Here is a 20,297-nt window from a genome sequence, read left to right as displayed (position 1 = left end):
GACCTCGGGAGGCAATCACCTGACCCGACCAGCAGGTAGTTGGTGGAATGCACTCAAAGTTAGAGTTCTGCTGGACCCATCTTTTATACCCCTTTTTTGGGTTACGTATTCTCTTTCTTATCTATGGTGCCAGATCATACTGGTCTGTCTTTTGTGACGCCAGTTTGTTACAAGGGCATTTCTTACTTAATTTGCACTTGTAAGACAGGAGATAAGCAATTTAGGAGTACAGGACATTCTTTTTGTGTGGGCGGGGCACTTCCCCTTCTGGGATGGTTGTGTGTGTGCATCATATCGATCAATGCCAGCTGGGGTGATTTCTTGAGGGTCCCCCCCCCCCCATGTTGATAGGTTGGCCTGTTAGCCTTCTATCTGTATTTTCTGCTTCTCAGGGTCACGATGAGCTAGCACATCTGGGCCTCAATGAGGGCATCAAAGACTGTGCTGTCAGCAGCCATTTCCGTGCCCTGTGTGCTTCTCAGTGGGGGGGGGGGGGCAGCGAGCAAGCTGGCTTGTAAGGGGGAGACTTTGTCTGGCTACACATACATAGGCAGCACTTTGTTAAGCATATGCCCCCCCCTGCGGCAACTCCGAAGTTTTAAACTTCAGAGTACAGGCACACATCTAGCCGTGGCGCACCCGCTGGTACTTCGAAGTGCCAGGGCATCTTTGAAGTCCCCTTATTCCACTTCATTAGTAAACTCCAGACAGCCTCATTACCATCTTTCCTTTGAAGGAAGGTGGTAATGTAGACACAGCCCGAGAGCACGTTTCAGTTTTTCCAGAATTGGGGTTTGACATGTTTATATTTCTACTAAATGTTTTACAAGGAAGAATAACAAGGATAAGAAACAGTTTTACATTTTATCAAAACCTCTTATATAGCTACTGAAACCATGACTCAGTTTTAAACTTCTTACTCAATTAAGTGGGTCTTAGCTTGAATGAGGACTGAAGGATTGGATCTTACATTGTTGTTAGCTTTCATTTGTTTTAGTGCTCCTGCTCAGACAAAAGCATGTAGAATAATGCATATTTATACACTAATTAGCACTGAACATTTTCATGTTTAATTGTTCAGGTTAGATTTTTGAGGGGAGTTTTTTTAGAAGACTTTTTGCATTTTGGACTATTTCTATGATCTATAGCATGTTTTTGCTAATGAACTATGTTGCTTTTGTTTCTTAAGCTCAAAAGTGAATCTGTCTGTTTTTAAAGATCAGAGTTCCTTGGCTACATGTAGTAATATTTTTATAGCTAGGTATATCTAGTTATTAGATTTTACAGTTTAGTGTTAAACCTTTACAGTAATTTTTGTACGAGTAAAATGAAGTGAAATCTGGTCATGTTATACTTCTCCAGCTCTTAAGGCAGAGGAAAAACACATAAAACAAGATTGTTATTTTAGCCATTTGTTTGTCTCCCTGGGATGTTAAAAAGAGAATGAAAAACATGAGTGCAGTTTAATGGATTTGCTCAAAGATGAGTAATTTTCAATTTTAGTTGTCTTTCTGTAGAACCCAAACATACATACTTATTAAAATTCATTTGCAAACTACACTTCTGGATTTCTGTCTAGAACTCTGCTCTTCTACTGAGCAAGCTATTTCCTTTGTATTTAATCGGTATACATTAAACAATTAAAACAATTTGCTGAATAAATTATTCATTTTGGAATCATGAGCACATTGCTTAGTAGACCATTTCAGTGAGTCATGCCATGTGCTTATCAAATTGTATTTTCTCTCAATTTGATTAGCTGTACTAACAAACAGCCTGTGGCCATCTAGATCATTTCATCCTGCATGTGGATTCTTTCAGTGCCTGGCATTAGCCTGCTAGTTTATGTTAAATATTTGATTGTTAGCTCCCTGTCATGCTATATGTTGGTGTTCATTAAACACACCACTGATAATTTTTTGTGTGCGTTGCAGTAGAGCCTATGGATCCCAAACTGGCGTCATATTTATGCTAGGTACAGTAAAAACAGTCCTTCTCCGAGAGATCACTTCTCCCACCTTTGTGTTTTATTTACTTGACTGTTAAGTGTCAGGTAAACACAGTGCTGAAATAGTCTGAGGCTGTGTCTATCCTAGGAAATAAAGTCAAATTTATTAAAGTCGGTTTAAACCACTAGACTTTAATGTTGATGGTGAGTGCCCACACGTGTTTAGAAAGTCTACATAGTGTGTTCCCAGTACCTTTGCTAAGTTTGACTGTGTCAGAAGTGCATTGTGGGTACCTATCCCACTGCTTCTGCACCCTTATTGCATTCTGCATTTCTCTGCCAGTGTGTTATGGCCAAAAAAAAAAAATGCGCCTCAAGTGGTTGTGGGTGTCTGATGTCATCATCCCAGAGTGCATTGCCCTTACTCTCCACACTTATTGAAAACACACTGCCAAATGCATTTTCATGCCACTTTTACACAGCATGCCCCTGGCACATGCCGTTCCAAGGCCAGTGGGCCAGTCCTGAAAAACGTAAATGCAGAAATAAAAATCTGTAAAGTTTCAATTTGGAGCTATTGAAAAGTTGTTTTTTTTTTGTATTGTTGAAATACTTTATTTCGATAATGTTATTTTAATTCATTTTGACCTGGCAGCCGGATAAATTCTAATTTGGCATTACGCCTCATGGAAAAAGCTGGAGTAGAAAAGTAGACCTTAGGACCCCGTAAATCGGTCTGATATTTGTAGCATACATTATAAAATGGATTTAACTCCCTTAAAATTGACTTTATGTTCTTGTGTAGGCATAGCCTCCGAGGTGTAGCTGTGTTAGTCTGTGGCTTCACAAAAATCAAGAAGTCCTGTAGCACCTTAGAGACTAAAACATGTAAGTGATTGATTACACATGGCACATTAGCTCCACATTCTGTCTACAATTCTCTTGGTCAGTTGTGGTGATGCTTGTTGCTGCCTGTGATGGCTGAAAGAGGGCATATGATTATTTAAACAACTGACCTATATCAAATTATTCCCTCAAAGGATTTTTACCATTCTGTAGGTAACCGTCAGAAAATGAATCTTAATGTCTTCTGAGTTTCTCTTGCAACTGCAGTAATAATTACAAAACAAATTATTCCTTTGCTTGTTCTGCCACTCCCCACCCCAGAGAACAGTATTAAAGATCTGACTTCTAAGGTGTAAGACCCTATATCCCTTCCACATTTTTTAGGATGATGCAAAATACAGCTTTACATTTAGATGTTCCTCAAGCCCCGTTCTCCTTTTTTTCCTATATTGTATTTCTCTTCATACGGTTTTAATTTTCCTCTTCTTTATTTAGTTGTTTTTTCCCATCTCTCCCCTTACTTCCTTCTTTTGTCCTTCTTCCCATTTATCTCTGCTTGTATTACCCTCTCCAGTATGTTCCTATTCTGGTGGTCCCTCCTCTTTGTTTTTCTGTACCTTAATTATATTATCTTCCCTATGCCCCTATATTAATGTTTCTTTCGTAACTGCCTTTTCCCATGCTTGCTGTTCTCTTTCTGATGTTTCAAAGGAGACTTTCAGAGCTTAGCACCAAACTGTTTGTTGTAGAGCACAAACCTGTGGGAAGATCCCCTGGTCTTAAATCCTTTTATTTAATTTTTTTTAATGTTGTTGGCAGTGTTGCCTTCGGTACTCAACAGGAAGCCAATGATGATCTCCTAGAATTGGAGAAGAGAAAAATATTTTGATTCTTCTAGAACTAGAGTTGTCAGCAGCCTCTGTTATGCTGTTGATTATCTCCTGAAATCTTAATGGTCCGTACAAGATTGTTTTTGAAAGTTTTTATTTTCCTCTTGTATGAGAGATACCAGAAGTGGTTGCAGGTGGGTAGTCATTTAATCAGATACAGTAATGTGTAGCATGATTTTCAAAATGAATGGTATTCCGTGAACAAATAATGTGTACTACAAAACTTCACAAATTTTGCTCTTTGCTAATCTGCAAAAACAATTACAAAAATTGTCATGGATAACCGCTCAGGGAAGATATATGATCAGATTGGCCTTAACCTCTGTGTTAGTGTATAGAGAAGGCAACACAACTCTCCCATTTTATGTGTATTAAAAGGGCCAGAAACAATCCATATAACCTGTTTGTGCTTATGGGAGCATGTGAACTGCTGCACCTTTGGACAAAATTCAACCCAAGCAGCTGTGACTAAAGCCTAATCTTTGCTTTGCATTGGCCACAACAATGAATAGTCCACAGTCCCTTCTCAAACACTCAGCTGTAGTAAAGTTCTCTTCTCTTGTCACTGCCTCCTCCCACAGCCTAAAGTTGTGCCTGATGGCACAATTTAGCTGAAAGCTGTGGTGATGTGTCCGGTTGGTAAGAGTTCATTGTGTACCAACATACTGTAGATCATAGAATCATAGAAGAGTAGGACTGGAAGGGACCTCGAGAGGCCATCGAGTCCGGCCCCCTGCCCTCATGGCAGGACCAAGCACTTTCTAGACCATCCCTGAAAGCCATCTATCTAACCTCTTAAATATCTCCAGTGACGGAGATTCTACCACCTCCCTTGGCAATTCGTTCCAGTGTTTGATCACCCTGACAGTTAAGAACTTTTTCCTAATGTCCAACCTGAACCTCCCCTGCTGCAATTTCAGTCCATTGCCTCTTGTTCTATCCTCAGAGACAAGGAAGAACAAGTTCCCTCCCTCTGCCTTAGACACCCTTTTAGATACCTGAAAACTGCTATCATGTCCCCACTCAATCTTCTCTTTTCCAAACTAAACAAGCCCAATTCTTTCAGCCTTTCTTCATAGGTCATGTTCTCTAGACCTTTGAAGCATTTATCACAAGTAACAAAAACTGAGCTGTTAAGAAAATGCCATTGGTAATTCTGACTGGAGAGTGCATATTTTTGTAAAGCAGGTCTTTGACCACAAAAGCTTATGCTCCAAATATCTGTGAGTCTATAAGGTGCCACAGAACTTCTTGTTGTTCCTACAAAGACATATGACCACACCACCTGATATTGAAATCCATCTTGAATTTGGTATTTTTCAGTTGGAATGGGGAAAATTGTGCAATGGATGGCAACCTGCCCTGGGGAAATTCTATTTAAGGGAGGGGAAGTAGTCAGTGATAGTCTTCAACTGGCTTTTGAAACTGCCTCCCAATCCTAAGAGGATGTACATGAGGAGACATGAAAACAAAGAACACTAACAAGGGGAGCAGTTCTTAGACCCAGACCAGAGAGAGTATCTGCTCTGACTTGAAAGATTTTTCCTGAAGTAAGGAATGGGGTTAGAAATTATTATTTGTAACCATCTCTCTGTGCATATGAGGCTTGTTTGATGTGTTTTGTTTATTTTAGATTAGTAACTTGCTTTCCTCTGTTTTAACTTTTACCCACTTAAGTAATACCTTTCTATATTTTTATTACCAAGCCCAGTGTAAATAATTGTTACCTGTAGGGGAACAACAGCTGTGCGCATATCTCATTGATAAAGGGAGCAAACCTCTTCATGAGCTTGTTCTGTGCAAAATTTCTCTACAGAGTAGGACAGATTTATTTGGGGCTGTGCTCTTGGGTACTGGCAAGTCCCTGTATCTGAACCCTCCCAGCGGTGTTATCAGCATCTTTGTTACTCTGGTGTGGCGGAAGGGGGACTGTTAGTCCAGTGCTGTCTCTTTGCTGGCTAAGTGGGCAAGTGTAAAGGGCAGGTAGGCAGTCTCAGTGATGTGATTATCACATGGAATGGCAGTCTCAAGGGGACCTACCTCTGTGATCTAACCCGTCACAGTGGGTTTTAGTAGAAAGAAAAACTCAGCATTTCCAGCTAAGTGAATACATAGGCAATTTTGTTTCATCCCTACAGTAAATGCTATGGAATTAAGTACACAGAAGTTTGTGATTGATTGGTCACAGGATGACAATGAGCCACTGATGTGATTAAGCTGTGGAAATGGCTAATGCATTCCTAGGCTGCAATCAGGCTAGGTATTTCCAGTAGAGACAGGAAGGTGTTAGTTCCATTACGGAAGGCGCTGATGAGACCTCATCTGGAATACTGTGTGCAGTTCTTTTCTTCCATGTTTAAGAAAGATAAATTGAAACTGGAACAGGTGCAGAGAGGGGCTACTACAATGATCTGAGGAACAGAAAACCCATGGTATTAAAAGAGGCTCAAAGAGTTTGCCTTGTTTTGCTTAACCAAAAGAAGCCGAGGGTAGACATAGTTGCTCTCTAAGGCTACGTCTACACTAGCCCCAAACTTCGAAATGGCCACGCAAATGGGCATTTCGAAGTTTACTAATGAAGCGATGAAATGCATATTCAGCGCTTCATTAGCATGCGGGCGGCCGCGGCACTTCTAAATTGCCGCGCCTTGCCGCCGCACGGCTCGTCCTGATGGGGCTCCTTTTCGAAAGGACTCCGCCTGCTTCGAAGTCCCCTTATTTCATGGGAATAAGGGGACTTTGAAGTAGGCGGGGTCCTTTTGAAAAGGAGCCTTGTCGGGACGAACCGCGAGGTGCGTCAATTTTGAAGTGCTGCGGCCGCCCGCATGCTAATGAAGCGCTGAATGTGCATTTCAGCGCTTCATTAGTAAACTTCGAAATGGCCATTTGCGTGGCCATTTCAAAGTTTGGGGCTAGTGTAGACGCGGCCTAAGTGTTAACAGGGAGGAGGAGGAGTTATTTAAGTTAAGCACCAGTGCTGGCCCCACAAGAACAGAGGGATATGAACTGTCCATCAATAAGTTTAGGCTTGAAATTAGATGAAGTTCTCTAACCATCAGAGGAGTGAAACTGGAAGAGGCTTTCAAGGGGAGCAGTGGGGGCAGAAAAATTAACTGGCTACAAGACTCAGCTTGATAAGTTTAGAAAAGTGGTGGTATGATGACACTGGCTACAGGGGTGTATGGCCCATCAGTGACTGCCAGTATAAAAACTCCCCAGTGGATGGTGATGGGATGCTAGCCTGACAGGACTTTGAGTTACTACTGAAAATTCTTTCCCAGGTGGGTCTTGCCCTCATTTCCATATTTGCATTTGGGAGGAAATTTTATCCTACTTGGACTGGCAGAGACTTTGTTTTTTGTTTTTGTTTTTGTTTTCCACCTTTATGTGCAGTGTGGGACATAAGTCATTTGCAGGTTAGAACAAGTGTAATTCTCTGTGGAGTCTCTATAACTTAAAGTCTTTAAACCATGATTTGAGGACTTCAGTATCTCAGGCACAGGTTACTGGTATGTTTCAGGAGGGTGGTTGAGGTTCTGTAGCCTACAGTGTGCAGGACTAGAGGGTCATGATGGTTGCTTCTGACCTTAGATCCTGCGTTACTGGTTTTTATTTAAAATTCCTTTGAAAGGTTTTACATAAAAATATTCTTTTGTGATTAGTTATGGCCACTAAACATTTTGGGATCACGTTTAATTTTCCTTCAGTCTTTTTGGGCACTGGCCTGTGATCAATAGGGCCATGTCTACACCATCCAAAAACTTCGAAATTGCCATGCAAATGGCCATTTTGAAGTTTACTAATGAAGCGCTGAAATACATATTCAGCACCTCATTAGAATGTGGGCAGCCGCGGCTCTTTGAAATTGACACGGCTCACTGCCGCACAGCTCGTCCAGACAGGGCTCCTTTTCAAAAGGGCCCCGCCTATTTCGCAGTCTCTTTATTCCCATCTGCTCATAGGAATAAGGGGACTTCGAAGTAGGCGAGGTCCTTTCGAAAATGAGCCCCGTCTGGACGAGCCGCGTCAATTTCAAAGCGCTGCGGCTGCCTGCATGCTAATGAGGTTCTGAATATGTATTTCAGCACTTCATTGGTAAACTTCGAAATGGCCACCATTTGCATGACAATTTTAAAGTTTTTTGGATAGTGTAGACATAGCCTAGATGTTCTTACGAGAAAGATAAGCTTTCAGGTTCAAATGCCCAGCATGAATAAACAAGGCAAACAACACACTGGATGCTGAAAAGTATTTTTTAAAATAAGATTTGAGACATCAGGTATATCGTATGCTAAGTTAGTACCCCCCCCCACCCCTCACACTCTGTGTTTATGTGCAACAGTAGGAGCTGCTGTGTGCTGAATAATTTTGAAAATCTGTCACTCCATTTGGGACCCTAATGCTATGTGTACGTGGCACCCTAACCTTGAAATAAGCTACGCAAATTCTGTGGCTTATTTTGAGTAGATTTTGAAATAAGCTAGGTCAGCATATGGCGCTATCTAAACGATGCCACATGCCGACATAAAGCACTATTTCAAGGCGTCTATGTAAACCCTAATTCCAAATCACGCAATATTTTCAGAGGTAAGGCCACTCACTCAAGTCTTTATTAGGAGGAGAAAGTGTGTTCTTACTTCATGTTAGATAATGCATGGCAATTAACCAGAAATTGAAACCCTGCTGAAGCAGGGCAGTTGCAGTTTTAACATTTGAGAAGGTCAGAGTAAATTATAAAGAGCTCATTTCCCATTTCTGTTAACCTGCTACAGGTTGAACCTCTCTAATCCAGCACCCTTGGCACCGGACCAGTGCCGGACGAGAGAATTTGCCCAACTATGGGAGGTCGATATTGTCTAGCGGCATTACCACTGCTTTCCCTGCTTACTGGGCTCTTGGAAGACATTTAGGGGTAAATTACACCTAAATAATGTCCCAGAACACTGAGAGCCAGGGAGCTAGTTTAGTGGCTGGAAAGAAACTTTGTGGGACCACGTGAAACTTAGATGCACCCATGATAAATGGTCTTCTGGCTAACTAAAATCATGCTTGGATTACGGATGTTGCCCAACAAGAGAGTGCCAGAGAGAGGTTCAACCTGTACCACATGTAAAGACTATAAATGCCTTATGTGGACTAGGATTTAACCACTTTAGTGCCCAGTGCTAGCTATGAAAACATCTTTTTTTTTTCCATGTGTTGTTGCACCTTGTCAGATAATGGGGGTTTGGTATCTAACTCATGTAGAAAGCTCTGAAAATCCTGGCCTGGAACAGTAGAAATACTTTGTCATTGATAACTATGGCACTTGAAAAGCCTTTTGGTATGTGTGAGAGGAAATCAGTTTAAAAGTTCCACATTTTTTTCGAATATTATTTTTTTTCAAATCTATTTCTTCTGTTCTTATTTTAGTTTTTGAAGAGCTGAGTGGAATACCATGGGGAACCATGTAGGAAAACGAGATCAGAGTGCTGAGAAGCCTACTAAGGTAAGAGGGGGAAAATATGTTGAGAGAGCCATGTATCAAGAAAAATGGTGACATGATGAAATGCAAATATAGTTGCCAAGTTTTTGGTTATTATTTTATAGTCCTCCTCATATAGTTTCTTAAAGTTGAAAAAAGTCCTTGGACAATAAAGTGAAAAATGTTGGATCTGTTTTGATGAATTTAATGAGAGATGTGATATGTTAGCATTCTGCATGCTTGAATGTATGTTGTCTCTGAAGCCGGTTAGTCATTGTGGGGAGTGCACAGTAGGGCTGGGTCTACATGTGCCCCTGCCTTTCGAAAGGGGAGTGTTAATGAGCAGGTTTGAAAGATGCTAATGGAGGTGCTGCAAGGAATGTGTAGCACCTCGTTAGCATAATAGCAGCTGTGACGATTCGAAATTGCGGCTTTTTGAATTGTGCGCTGCCTGTGGAGACGGGACCTTCTTGAAAGGACCCCCCCCCCCCAGTTTTCAAAAGCCCTTTTTCCTATCTGGTGATTGGAAAAAGGGCTTTCGAAAACTGGGGGGTCCTTTTGGAAGGTTCCGTCTCCACGGGTGGCGCACGATTCGAAAAGCCGCACTTTAGAATCGCCTCAGCTGCCATTATGCTAACGAGGTGTTGCATATTCATTGCAGCGCCTCATTAGCATCTTTTGAACCCACTCATTAACATGCCCCTTTTGAAAGGAAGGGGCATGTGTAGACACAGCGTAGGAGAAGTGAAAGACTAGAAATGCAGTACCTATTGAAGTAGTAATGCCCTGAGTAAAATGTTAATTGTTAACTTTGCCAACATGCATGCCAGTTAGCTAAGTCACTAGATTTAACTTACCTTTAGCACAGGAACTAATATAAAAGACTGTTGGTAAATAATATAAAGAAATATGAAAATGAAAGATCATAATGAAAGCTGAGAGTTCACCTGCTCACATCAACAAGAGCTAAGACTTTAAGAAAAACATCCTTGACATGATAAAATAGGGAGTGCTGGCCACACAACAACTGAGAAAATTTAGAGTTTTGTTGATACTTGTTATTGTCCACTGAGGGTAATCAAAAGCTTTTACCTGTTGCCTTTTTTCCCTGTGTTCTAAATTTTGACAGGAGGGGAAAAAAGGTGCATGTGCTGAAGTAATTTAATCTGAGAGAAAAATTAGTGTTGTTTCTTTCTTGTAAGTAGCTATTAATAATTTTGACATGAGAAAATGACCGTATGTATAGGACAGGAACTGTACAGCTATATTTGTGCTTCATCTGGAGGAATACTGGTATTTCACTGTTAAGACATGAATGACCAATATACCCCCAGAAAAGAGAGTAGAAGTAGTGTAGAGGTGATTAGATATTTATTATGTCTTTTCAGAAGGCTGGGCTGAGTAGTTAGAAGCTAAGTAAATATGCTGGGAGGAAAAAGGAGAAAATAGCAGAACAAGAGTATTATCAAGAGGGACTTTGTGCTGCTTTCTTTACATGCTATAGGTGATGTGTTTATGTAGTGCCTAGCAGAAGGGAGTGTAACCCCTAGATTTAATTCTAAACTAGCATAGATACATTCTTTTTTGGAGGGCGGGGAACAACCTCTTTTTCACCCTTTCCCCCCCCCCCCCCCAAAAGCATTCACGCAGCCAAGCAAGATAATTTTGAGATAAGAGGGCTTTTCCCTTGAAATAATTACTCCAGCTCTGGGAAAGACTTTTGCTGACCCTCTTCCCCCTTTCAAGGTCGAAAAAGAATGTGTGTGAACAAAGCACAGCTCATGTGAAGGCTGTTGTTCAATGCTGTGGCTGTGAACTGTGGGTGTAAATGAGAATGCTCCCTTTCACAACGTTGTGGCTGTGAGAATGCAAGTTTCCAGCATTACTTATTGAGACATCAGAACATTTGAAAAAAACTGCAGTGTAGATATAGCCTAATACAAATAATAAGGTGTGGGACCCTATCGTAATTGATGCATAAAGTTAATTTGGATTACATTTGATGTCACCCTTTAAGAAATTATGTTGTCCACTCTTAAAGTCCACTCTTGTAGGCACACTGCACATCCAGGTTTTTTTGAAAAATAGGTATGTGGAGACCGCTGATAAGGAAAGGAGACGTGGCGCATAAGCAAGTAGAATACAGGCTGAGTCTCTCTAATCCAGAACATTCTTGTCCATCAAACTCTGTAATCCAGAATTATTTTAGTTAGCCAGAAGACCACTTAAGGGTGTGGTCAAGTTTCCCACTGTCTCATAAAGTTTATTTATGGCCGTCAGTCCTGGCTGTTACTATTCAGGGCTGTATTTAGCTGTAATTTACCCCAAATGTCTTTTAAGAGCGCAGTAAGCAGTGGAAGTCTTGGTAATGTGCTACAAAATATTGACCTCCCATCATTTGGCACTGGTCAGGTCCTGAGGATGCCGAAGAAGAGAGGTTCAACCTTTATTGCAATTTTTTATAACTCTTTAGCTTTTGAACTGTTTTAGCATGCAGAATGTTTATAATTCTAAACAAAGTGGTGAAACTTAGTTACAAAAAAAAAATCTTTTTTGTTATGATGAAGTTCAAGTTGGTGCTTTTCATCAGGGACCTCTGCCTTCCATCCCCTTTTAACTAAACTGAACATTTCTAGTTTTCTGTCTCCATACTTCTCTGAAAACAGAGTTTGCAGTATATGAAAAGGCAAGTTAGAGACTTATAAAAAAAAAAAAAAAAAACAGGAAGCGTATGGTTACGGTACTGCTACGCACGCAATGTAACCAGACCGTCGTAACTCTGCTCAGTGGCAATAGGAACTGAAAGTATCACAGTACTTTACCCCTCATTAGCAAAAACTTGGTTTTTTTTTTGGTTCCCTTCTTGCCCACAACTATAAATTGAGCCTCGTTTTCCTACAGTCCCACAGTATGTATTACAGAGCAATTGTTACTGGGTGAAAGAGATAAGCCTAGAGATACAGGGCTGTTTCTCCTGCCTTGCAGGTGCACAACCACAGTTTTGAAAATGTAGCAATGCACTTAAAGGATTTTTTTTCTTGTTGCTTTATGCTAATTATTTCCTATGCCCAAAAGAATGATGCAAGGAACTGTATCTCAGCATCTGACCCCAGTCAGCAAATGACAGATTCGCACCACAAACTCAACTCTAAGTGACCTGAACTGACACTTTTGATTTTTTTTTTTTTTGCAATCTGCTTTCAAAGTGTACATTGATATTAATTTTTTAAAGGGAGGTTTAGAGAGAAACCATGTTGAAACCTTAACTCTGGAGTAGCTAGTTAGATTCTTGTAACAAATTGATTGAAGTGACTAAGATTTTGAACAGCTATCTAACTTTATTTAGTTTCTGTGAATCAGGATATTTTCCTACGACTGAGGCTGCATCTACACTACAAGATAAATTTGATTTAAGGCAGTTAGCTCAATATTACAACGTGACTGTCTTCACTGTGAATACCATTAGCTTGATTTAAGGAGCCCTAACATCGATATCACAGTATCGTTGGTACTTGATGGATATAGCATGAAGCTTAAATTGAAAAGTACAAATAAAGGCCAGTGTGGAAGTGTCACATATTAAAACTGAATTTATTAGCCACCAGAGGTGTCCCGTATGTAACCCACAGTGCCCCTCAGTTTTCTGCTCTGGCTGCTGCTCTCCAGGTGCTCAGGAAATACGTAACAAGAAGATTGTGAATTTCAAATTGGGACCAGGAAGCCTGGGGCCGTGGGCTCACGTTGGTAGGAGAGCCTCAGAAATGTCCATTACAAACAGCCTCAGCACAGATTTTGTGGTTCTGTCTCTACACTTGGTATTTTTTTCTGCGTTGCCCAGCATCGAATAGAATAGAGCCCAAAGAAGATGATTGAATCAATTTACAATTATCAGTCCAAAGCACTTTTAATTAGGCAGATTTCTAGGAGAAGATTTCCCATCCTTTGCCATAGGCATTAACTTCTAACTGTTTGCTCTGTTAATTTTGCTTTATAAGTGCATGATGCTAAAATATGCAGTCTGTAAATAATAAAGAGGAACTAAATGACCTAGGTTTGGCAGAATTCCATTTTTTAAATAGTTTCAGCTTATAATGTCTATTTTTAAGCATTTTATTTTATTTTAATTTTCCTCCTTGCAGGAAAATTATGGGATGGGGAATCAAACATTCTCAATAGACATTAATATTCAAGAAGTTAAAGCTTTATAAACAGGTATAAAACTTGTTTGTGTCAAAAGAAAAATTGCTAATATAACATTTCAAAATATATAAAGTAAATGTTTTAAATCAACAAATCATACCTGTTTTTACTATTCACCCACTCAATTTGTAATAAACTTAATTCAAAAATCTAAATCATTGTATTTTTTCTCAAGCTGCATTTTTCTTGTCTGCAAAATTTTGATTTTTGTCAATGGAAATATTTTTGTCAGTTTGTGTGTGTGGTGAAGTAGACATTTACTGATGATAAAAATCTAATCCTTCCAAGTTTATATGACTTACTAGCTGCATTTGAAAACATTTGATATAAGTAGGATAAAACTTGATAATTAATTAGTACGTATATTTACTCTAATCAGGAATTCATGATCTCATATCTCTTGTTTATACTCTTATCTGACACATGCACTTATAGATTTTCTGTAAGATGACAGTCATTTTATTTTGCTTAATTCTTTTTTTACTTCATTGGGAGCTGCTGGGTATGTGCTGCTTTTTAGAATTGGATCATTTTATTCATGCAATAAAGTATTTATTCGGGCTTGCAATTTCAAAATTCTTGGCCTTTATCTAGACAAATATATTCAGCATTGGGGAATCTTAAAAGAATGTTTTTTTTCCACTGGCCTGAGTTTCACTTAATACTCTGAAAAGGTGCTGATGAAGTAGTAACTATTCTAGGTTTTTGAATTTTTATCTGTCTTAATTCTTAGCCACTATCACAGTTCACCTTAAGTGGATGCCATTAACATTATTGCAAACCGCAACAAACTCCTTTTCCATAACTGCTGTAGTAACCAACCTTATGCAACATTGGCTGAACTTGAATATAACATCTTCTCTTCAAAGCTCATGGCTTGGCCTTGTCAAATTCCAAGCCATGCACAATGCATGACAGGCCATGGAATCTGGCCTTTTGTGTGCTTTTACCCCACAGCATAGAGATTTCATGGGAGAAAACATTCCTCAAATTTGGAGTCCTGACCAGCATTCCTGCAATCTAAGTGCTCAAATGGCCATTTGGGAGAGATGCAGGGGCTGCCCCGCTAATGAGCAGAGCACCCACAGCCACTTACAGTGGGCAACCTGTGTTTCTATTGCTGATGCACATCTGCACGTGCCTTGGTGCATATAACAAAATTTATTCTGCCCTTGGATCAAAAAAATGAGGAGGTGCACTGGTCCTGATCCAAAATGGAATTAGAGGGGATCACAAGGTTATTTTGTGAGGGTCATGGCACTCCTATCCTTACGTCCATGCTGCCGTCAGAGTTGGACACCCTTTCTTCTGCATGGCATTCTTGGCGGCAGCAGCTGCTGCTCTCCAGCTACCCAGCTGTGAAGACAATGCTGCTGCCAGCAGCTGTTCAGAAGTAAGGGTAGCAATACTACAGCCCCAATACAGTAACCTTTTGACTTCTTCCCTCCCCCCTCCGCCTCCCTGCCACAACTCGTTTTTGGCTCAGGACCACTATAGTTACAATACTTTAAAATTTCAGATTTAAAATTTGTAATAATGCAGTTTACTATTTTTAAAATCCCATGACTGTGAAATTTACAAAATGGACGGTGAATTTGGTAGGGTCCTACTCCTGGCTCCACGTTAGGCAAAGTTCTGCCATAACTTCAGGAGCCTCATGATTAATAGCTGAGGTAGAATTGGGGCTCTTGCACCCCCAGCTGTGTTCATATTGACAGACTGACTGAATGTGTTGTAATGGTATGACAGCCTTGGAACATTGGCAAAAATACATCAAGTACTGCTTCAAGCCTCTAGCTTTGTCTAAGAGCTTGGGGGAAATGTGTTTATTCCAGCAAATTAATTTTTCACTGGCAGAAACTTAATCTAGCTGGAACAGTAAAAAAATACTCAAACAACAATTCAGCGTTTTACCTGACCTTTAAGTCATCGTTTTTAAAATGAAACATTTAAAAAAAAGTTCATTTATACTGAGAGCAAGACTTCTTCTGTTCTTTGAGAGATGTTTGTAGTAGTTTATGAAATATTGCAGTTTGTTTAAGGCTAGATTGTACTTAAATATTTTTAACCCTATGCAAGGGGTGGTATGTAGGAACACTGCTCTAAGAGCACCGAAAGGAGAGTGTTCCCTGGGATAGTAGTTTGTTCCTGTCCTACACCAGTAGCAGATTTCTTCTTCTGTTGTGGATGGGTGGAATGTGTGTATGGGATGGGGTAGAGAAGGAAGGAGGAGTTCCTTTCTGCCTGTTTTCCCCCAAGTAAGAGAAGTACTTGAGGACAGCCCATGTTCATCAGCCACTCCCCTACTTGAAAGTAGAGATGTAGAGAAGCTAAGCAGGGAGGTAGGAGAAAGATTTACATCCCGTGTAGGCGAGGCTGTATGTGTTCCCTGTAACCTCTTAAATGGCATCTGAACTGTTTATACCATGAAATTGTGAACCAAAATATGTTGCCTGGGACTACCTTATCTGTGTGTTTCAGTTCAAAGACTGTGTTCCACACCAGTGACTGATGAAATAAGTTTGTGTGACTGGAAGGTAAACATTCTCAGAGATGATCTATTTTCATTGTGTGGCAAGAAATTAAAACTCAGGTTTAAACTTCATTAACTTAGTTAAATAACAATATTCCCACTCTTGAAGCAATACCTGTTTCCCATTGCCTCCTTTTCTTCTCTCTCTCTTCATCTTACCAGTTTTTAGGGGCCCATCACTGCTTCTTGATGAGGTCTGGAGAGCTGTGCAGTTGAGGGGGACAGGTGGAACATTTAGAAATGACTGGATCAGAATTATAGCTGTAATAGCCTTTTCAGAGACATTGAAGATGTACAAATGAAAGAATTAACACACTGTCATTTCTATTACCTCATTTCTCGCTCTTCAAAGTTGCTTAAGACCCGGACCAGCTGTGTGGTTTTTACCAGGTGTTTCCGCCCAATGTGCAGTGCAGGGTGGCAACCAGCAGAAAAACAGATGCAGGATTTTGGGTTGTTTTGTTTCTTCGTGTTAAATAACATTTTTGTGGAAGTTATAAAAATAAAAAGGATGGATTTAAATGTTTAGTGCAAGAGCTGTTTGAAAAGCAGATTAAATGTACTTTTTAGGAATGTTTTTTAAGTTATATTTTAAGGCAAAGAACATTTGACTTCCTGGGAACTAGCACAGAGGAGTGGCCCTTCTCCCATGCATTAAAACAAGCAGGGCACAGATTTGACTGTTCATCTCAGAATAAGAATAGAAAGATTGTGACAGAGAAGGTTTGTAACAATATTTGTCCCTTCCCTGTTGTGTATGGCTGTGGTTTTGCTACCCTACTCTGTACAGCAAAGGGGGGCATATAACAACTTTTTTTGGCATTTGGAGGTACTGATTTAAAAAGTCCCTTATTAAATCAATATTTTCCTTTGAAAGCATGAGAACAGAAAAATAAGTCCAGGAGGACTAAGTGGATTAAAAACCAGTAGAAGAGGAGGGTAGAGGAAGTTGTCCACTCTGATGTTTAATGGGCATGTTCCATCAATGAGTCTCACAGGATGCCTGACTTAGAAGCTTTTTTCTGACAAGAAAAGTCATTTGGGAGTAGGGAAAAGTGTTTTCTGTGGTGTGGAAGCAGAGGTGCAAGCTTCTACAGTGAGTGAGTGAGCTGGGGATATGTCTATATTGTGTGTGGGAGTGAGGTTTCCAGCCCAGATTTGGAGGAGAGGGCTTGTCACACTAGCATGCTAAAAACTAGGTGTGTAAACAACAGGGTTCAGGCTCTGAAGCCTGGCCTCTGCTTGAGCAGCAGCAGCAACCACTGTTTTTACTGCTGTTCTTAAGCTACGTCTACACGTGAAGCCTACATCGAAGTAGCTTATTTCGATGAATAACATCTACACGTCCTCCAGGGCTGGCAACGTCGACGTTCAACATCGACGTTGCGCAGCACCACATCGAAATAGGCGCTGCGAGGGAACATCTACACGCCAAAGTAGCACACATCGAAATAAGGGTGCCAGGCACAGCTGCAGACAGGGTCACAGGGTGGACTCAACAGCAAGCTGATCCCTTAAAGGGCCCCTCCCAGACACAGTTGCACTAAACAACACAAGATCCACAGAGCCAACAACTGGTTGCAGACCCTATGCATGCAGCATGGATCCCCAGCTGCAGCAGCAGCAGCCAGAAGCCCTGGGCTAAGGGCTGCTGCAGACGGTGACCATAGAGCCGCGCAGGGGCTGGAGAGAGAGCGTCTCTCAACCCCTCAGCTGATGGCCACCATGGCAGACCCCGCTATTTCGATGTTGCGGGATGCGGATCATCTACAAGTGCCCTACTTCGACGTTCAACTTCGAAGTAGGGTGCTATTCCCATCCCCTCATGGGGTTAGTGGCTTCGACGTCTCGCCGCCTAACGTTGATGTTAACATCGAAATAGCGCCCAACACGTGTAGCCGTGACGGGCGCTATTTTGAAGTTAGTGCCACTACTTCGAAGTAGCGTGCACATGTAGACACGGCTTTAGTGTCATAGCCTAAGCCCTGTTACCACAAATCTTTGGACCTGAGCTGGGAGGCTCACTTCTATGTTCTGTGTAGACATATCGTAAAGTGCTCTGGGTTCATGTTCATTGTGACTAGGGTAGCAAGCTGGGATTTGGGAGACCTGAGTGTTTTTCTTTTCTGGATCTGCCATTGGGTGGGTATGTGATTTTTGAACAAGTCCCTTCACACCTCTGTTTCTCTTCTTACTCTTCATCTGCTTTGTCTAATTAGACTGTAAATTCATCAAGGTAGGAATTGTTCCATTGTGTATACATGGTAGAGTGCCTGGAGCAGTCTTAACTGGGGACACTGGGAACTACTGTCAAACTAATGGTGATGCCATGTGAACATAGAAATAATTATACTAGGTGCCAGTGTGAAGCCTCCAAGAATGCCCATTGTGCCAGTAGGTTAGTGCTTGTGCAGTTAAGTCGAACTGATGTGTCTACTCTTTTGATTAAATCTGACTCTGAGGCCCTGGTTCAGGAAAGTGCTCAAGCATGTGCCTAACTTTAAATGTGCAAGAAACTGTTCTGAAATCAAAATAGGATATTTGAGTGTTTTTAAGTACCTTGTGGCACTGAGCCCTGAGCACTTCTTAAACATCACAAACATCAGATTGGACGGGGATTATTGTTGTATGTTTTTCGGGAATCCATAAATATGCAGTGCGGCTCACATTATACAAGTGAAAGATGTGGTCCCATTCCCAGAAGATGTACAATCTTAAGTCTAAATCTACCATGTGGATCCCACTGGAGTGAACATGGCTTCATGCAGACTACTGGATTGGTAGGGGGCAAGAAACGTGATACGATAGAAGAGCAGATGTTAGTAAAAAGTCAGGATCTGCATGTCTACTGTTAAATACTATTAATAGAGCTGGCTGGTAAATTGTAAAATGTGCCACGCTGAGAATTTTTCATCAAATTTGTATTTCAGTTAAAAAGTTAATAAAATTTGTAAATGAAATTCTTTGTGAAGACTTTCTACTGCTTTTCATCCAGTTCTAATTATTAACTGTTAACAACTTGGGACCTGATGTGGCTGAGTATGCAGGGTTGTAAAAGTAACAGGAGAAATGAGTCATAACTACAGCCTTTGGGATTTCTTGTGTGGAGGAGGTGGCGCCATGGCCTTGTCCTCTCAGTTTTCAGGGCTAACTAGCTGCTGAAGGAAGTGCCTCATCAGTCGTGTAAGGAATGGGGCATCAGGCACTTTCCCCTTGTGGTATTGTGTCTCAAATGTACAGTGCTTTCTGGTAGTTCCTTTGAGCCTTAAATGCCCCCACATTGGAGTCAGATGAATACCTTTTCAAACAAAGGTAAATGGCATTATCTCTCAAAGCAGCAAGGAGATGGAATGACTGTGGTGCTTTGCCCACGAAAGCTTATGCTCCAGAATATCTGTTAGTCTATAAGGTGCCACAGGATGACTTCTTGTTGTATTTTGAAGATGCAGACTAACTCGGCCTCCTCTCTGATACTCGATTTCTGGCAACTTCACAACTGCAAATAATACAAGCAAATAATGAATGAAATGTACAGTGCTTATTTGTGACAAGGCAGGAAGTGGTGTGTTCATGGCAAAGAAGGTGTGAAACAGAGATCTGGAGGTGAGAAACAAGGATCGGTCTCCCTCTCCAGATTAGTTCATTGTATCTGGAACACCGTGTAGTAGTTCTCAGATCGACATGCCATGTCACATGTTGGCATGTGTTACAATACCTAATATGAAACAGGGTGAGTTAAAGTGAGGATAAGCAGGAATTTCCTCAAACATAATTGTTAATTTCAGAATATAGTTCGAAACATGAGTTTTACTTGAATTGTTCCCTTCTTAAATTAGCACCTAATTATTTATGTAACTAGTACAACTGTTACAAATTCTGTGCGAAACCCAACTAATCAGGCTTTGCACAAGGGTTATTTAGGGGAAAAGTGAGATGAAACTATTCATCTCATCCCATAACATGGAGCACTACTGTTCTGTGATCAATGCCCTCCTCCACCCGATGGTGTGTCCCTGCCCTTAGCACCCTTCCCTTTGTGAGGGCAGGTGAAGCCCATGTTGACCTGGGTGTAGATGTCCTCTGTACAGGGGCTGTGCAGTTTGCCCTGACACTCCTCCTGTTTAGTAGAACTTATTGCTGCTTCTATCTTTCATAAACCCAAGGAGCAGAAGGGAGAAGAAACGTTTGACCTGTATTGCATCTGTTTCCTCTGCAATAAACCTGCTTGGATTTCTGAGAAATTAACTGGAACCAGCATAGCTAATGTTTAGCCAGATTCTGCATTACACAACAATGTAAAAAAAATTTCAACATCATTTAACTTTTGAGGCATGGAAGTCTTTGCAAGAGAATCAATACAGATACACCAGTAATTTTTTTTTTTTTATTTATTCACACTTGTTTAATGTTGGACAA

At 40.8% G+C, this 20,297-nt stretch overlaps 1 protein-coding gene across 2 annotated transcripts in view; it reads left to right on the top strand.

Moving 5' to 3' along the window:
- The window catches only part of MBP (myelin basic protein), a 174,502-nt gene that overhangs the window by 29,329 nt on the left and 124,876 nt on the right, over positions 1-20,297 (top strand). For both annotated transcript variants that reach the window (XM_074987536.1, XM_074987537.1), the window contains exon 2: positions 9,097-9,172. In XM_074987536.1, coding sequence (XP_074843637.1) covers positions 9,122-9,172 — 51 coding nt within the window. In that variant the 5' untranslated portion in view covers positions 9,097-9,121. The remainder of the gene's footprint in view (positions 1-9,096; positions 9,173-20,297) is intronic.

Source organism: Carettochelys insculpta, chromosome 2 (assembly GCF_033958435.1).
Source record: "Carettochelys insculpta isolate YL-2023 chromosome 2, ASM3395843v1, whole genome shotgun sequence".
NCBI lineage: Eukaryota > Metazoa > Chordata > Testudines > Carettochelyidae > Carettochelys > Carettochelys insculpta.
This window is presented reverse-complemented; position numbering and strand designations above follow the sequence as displayed.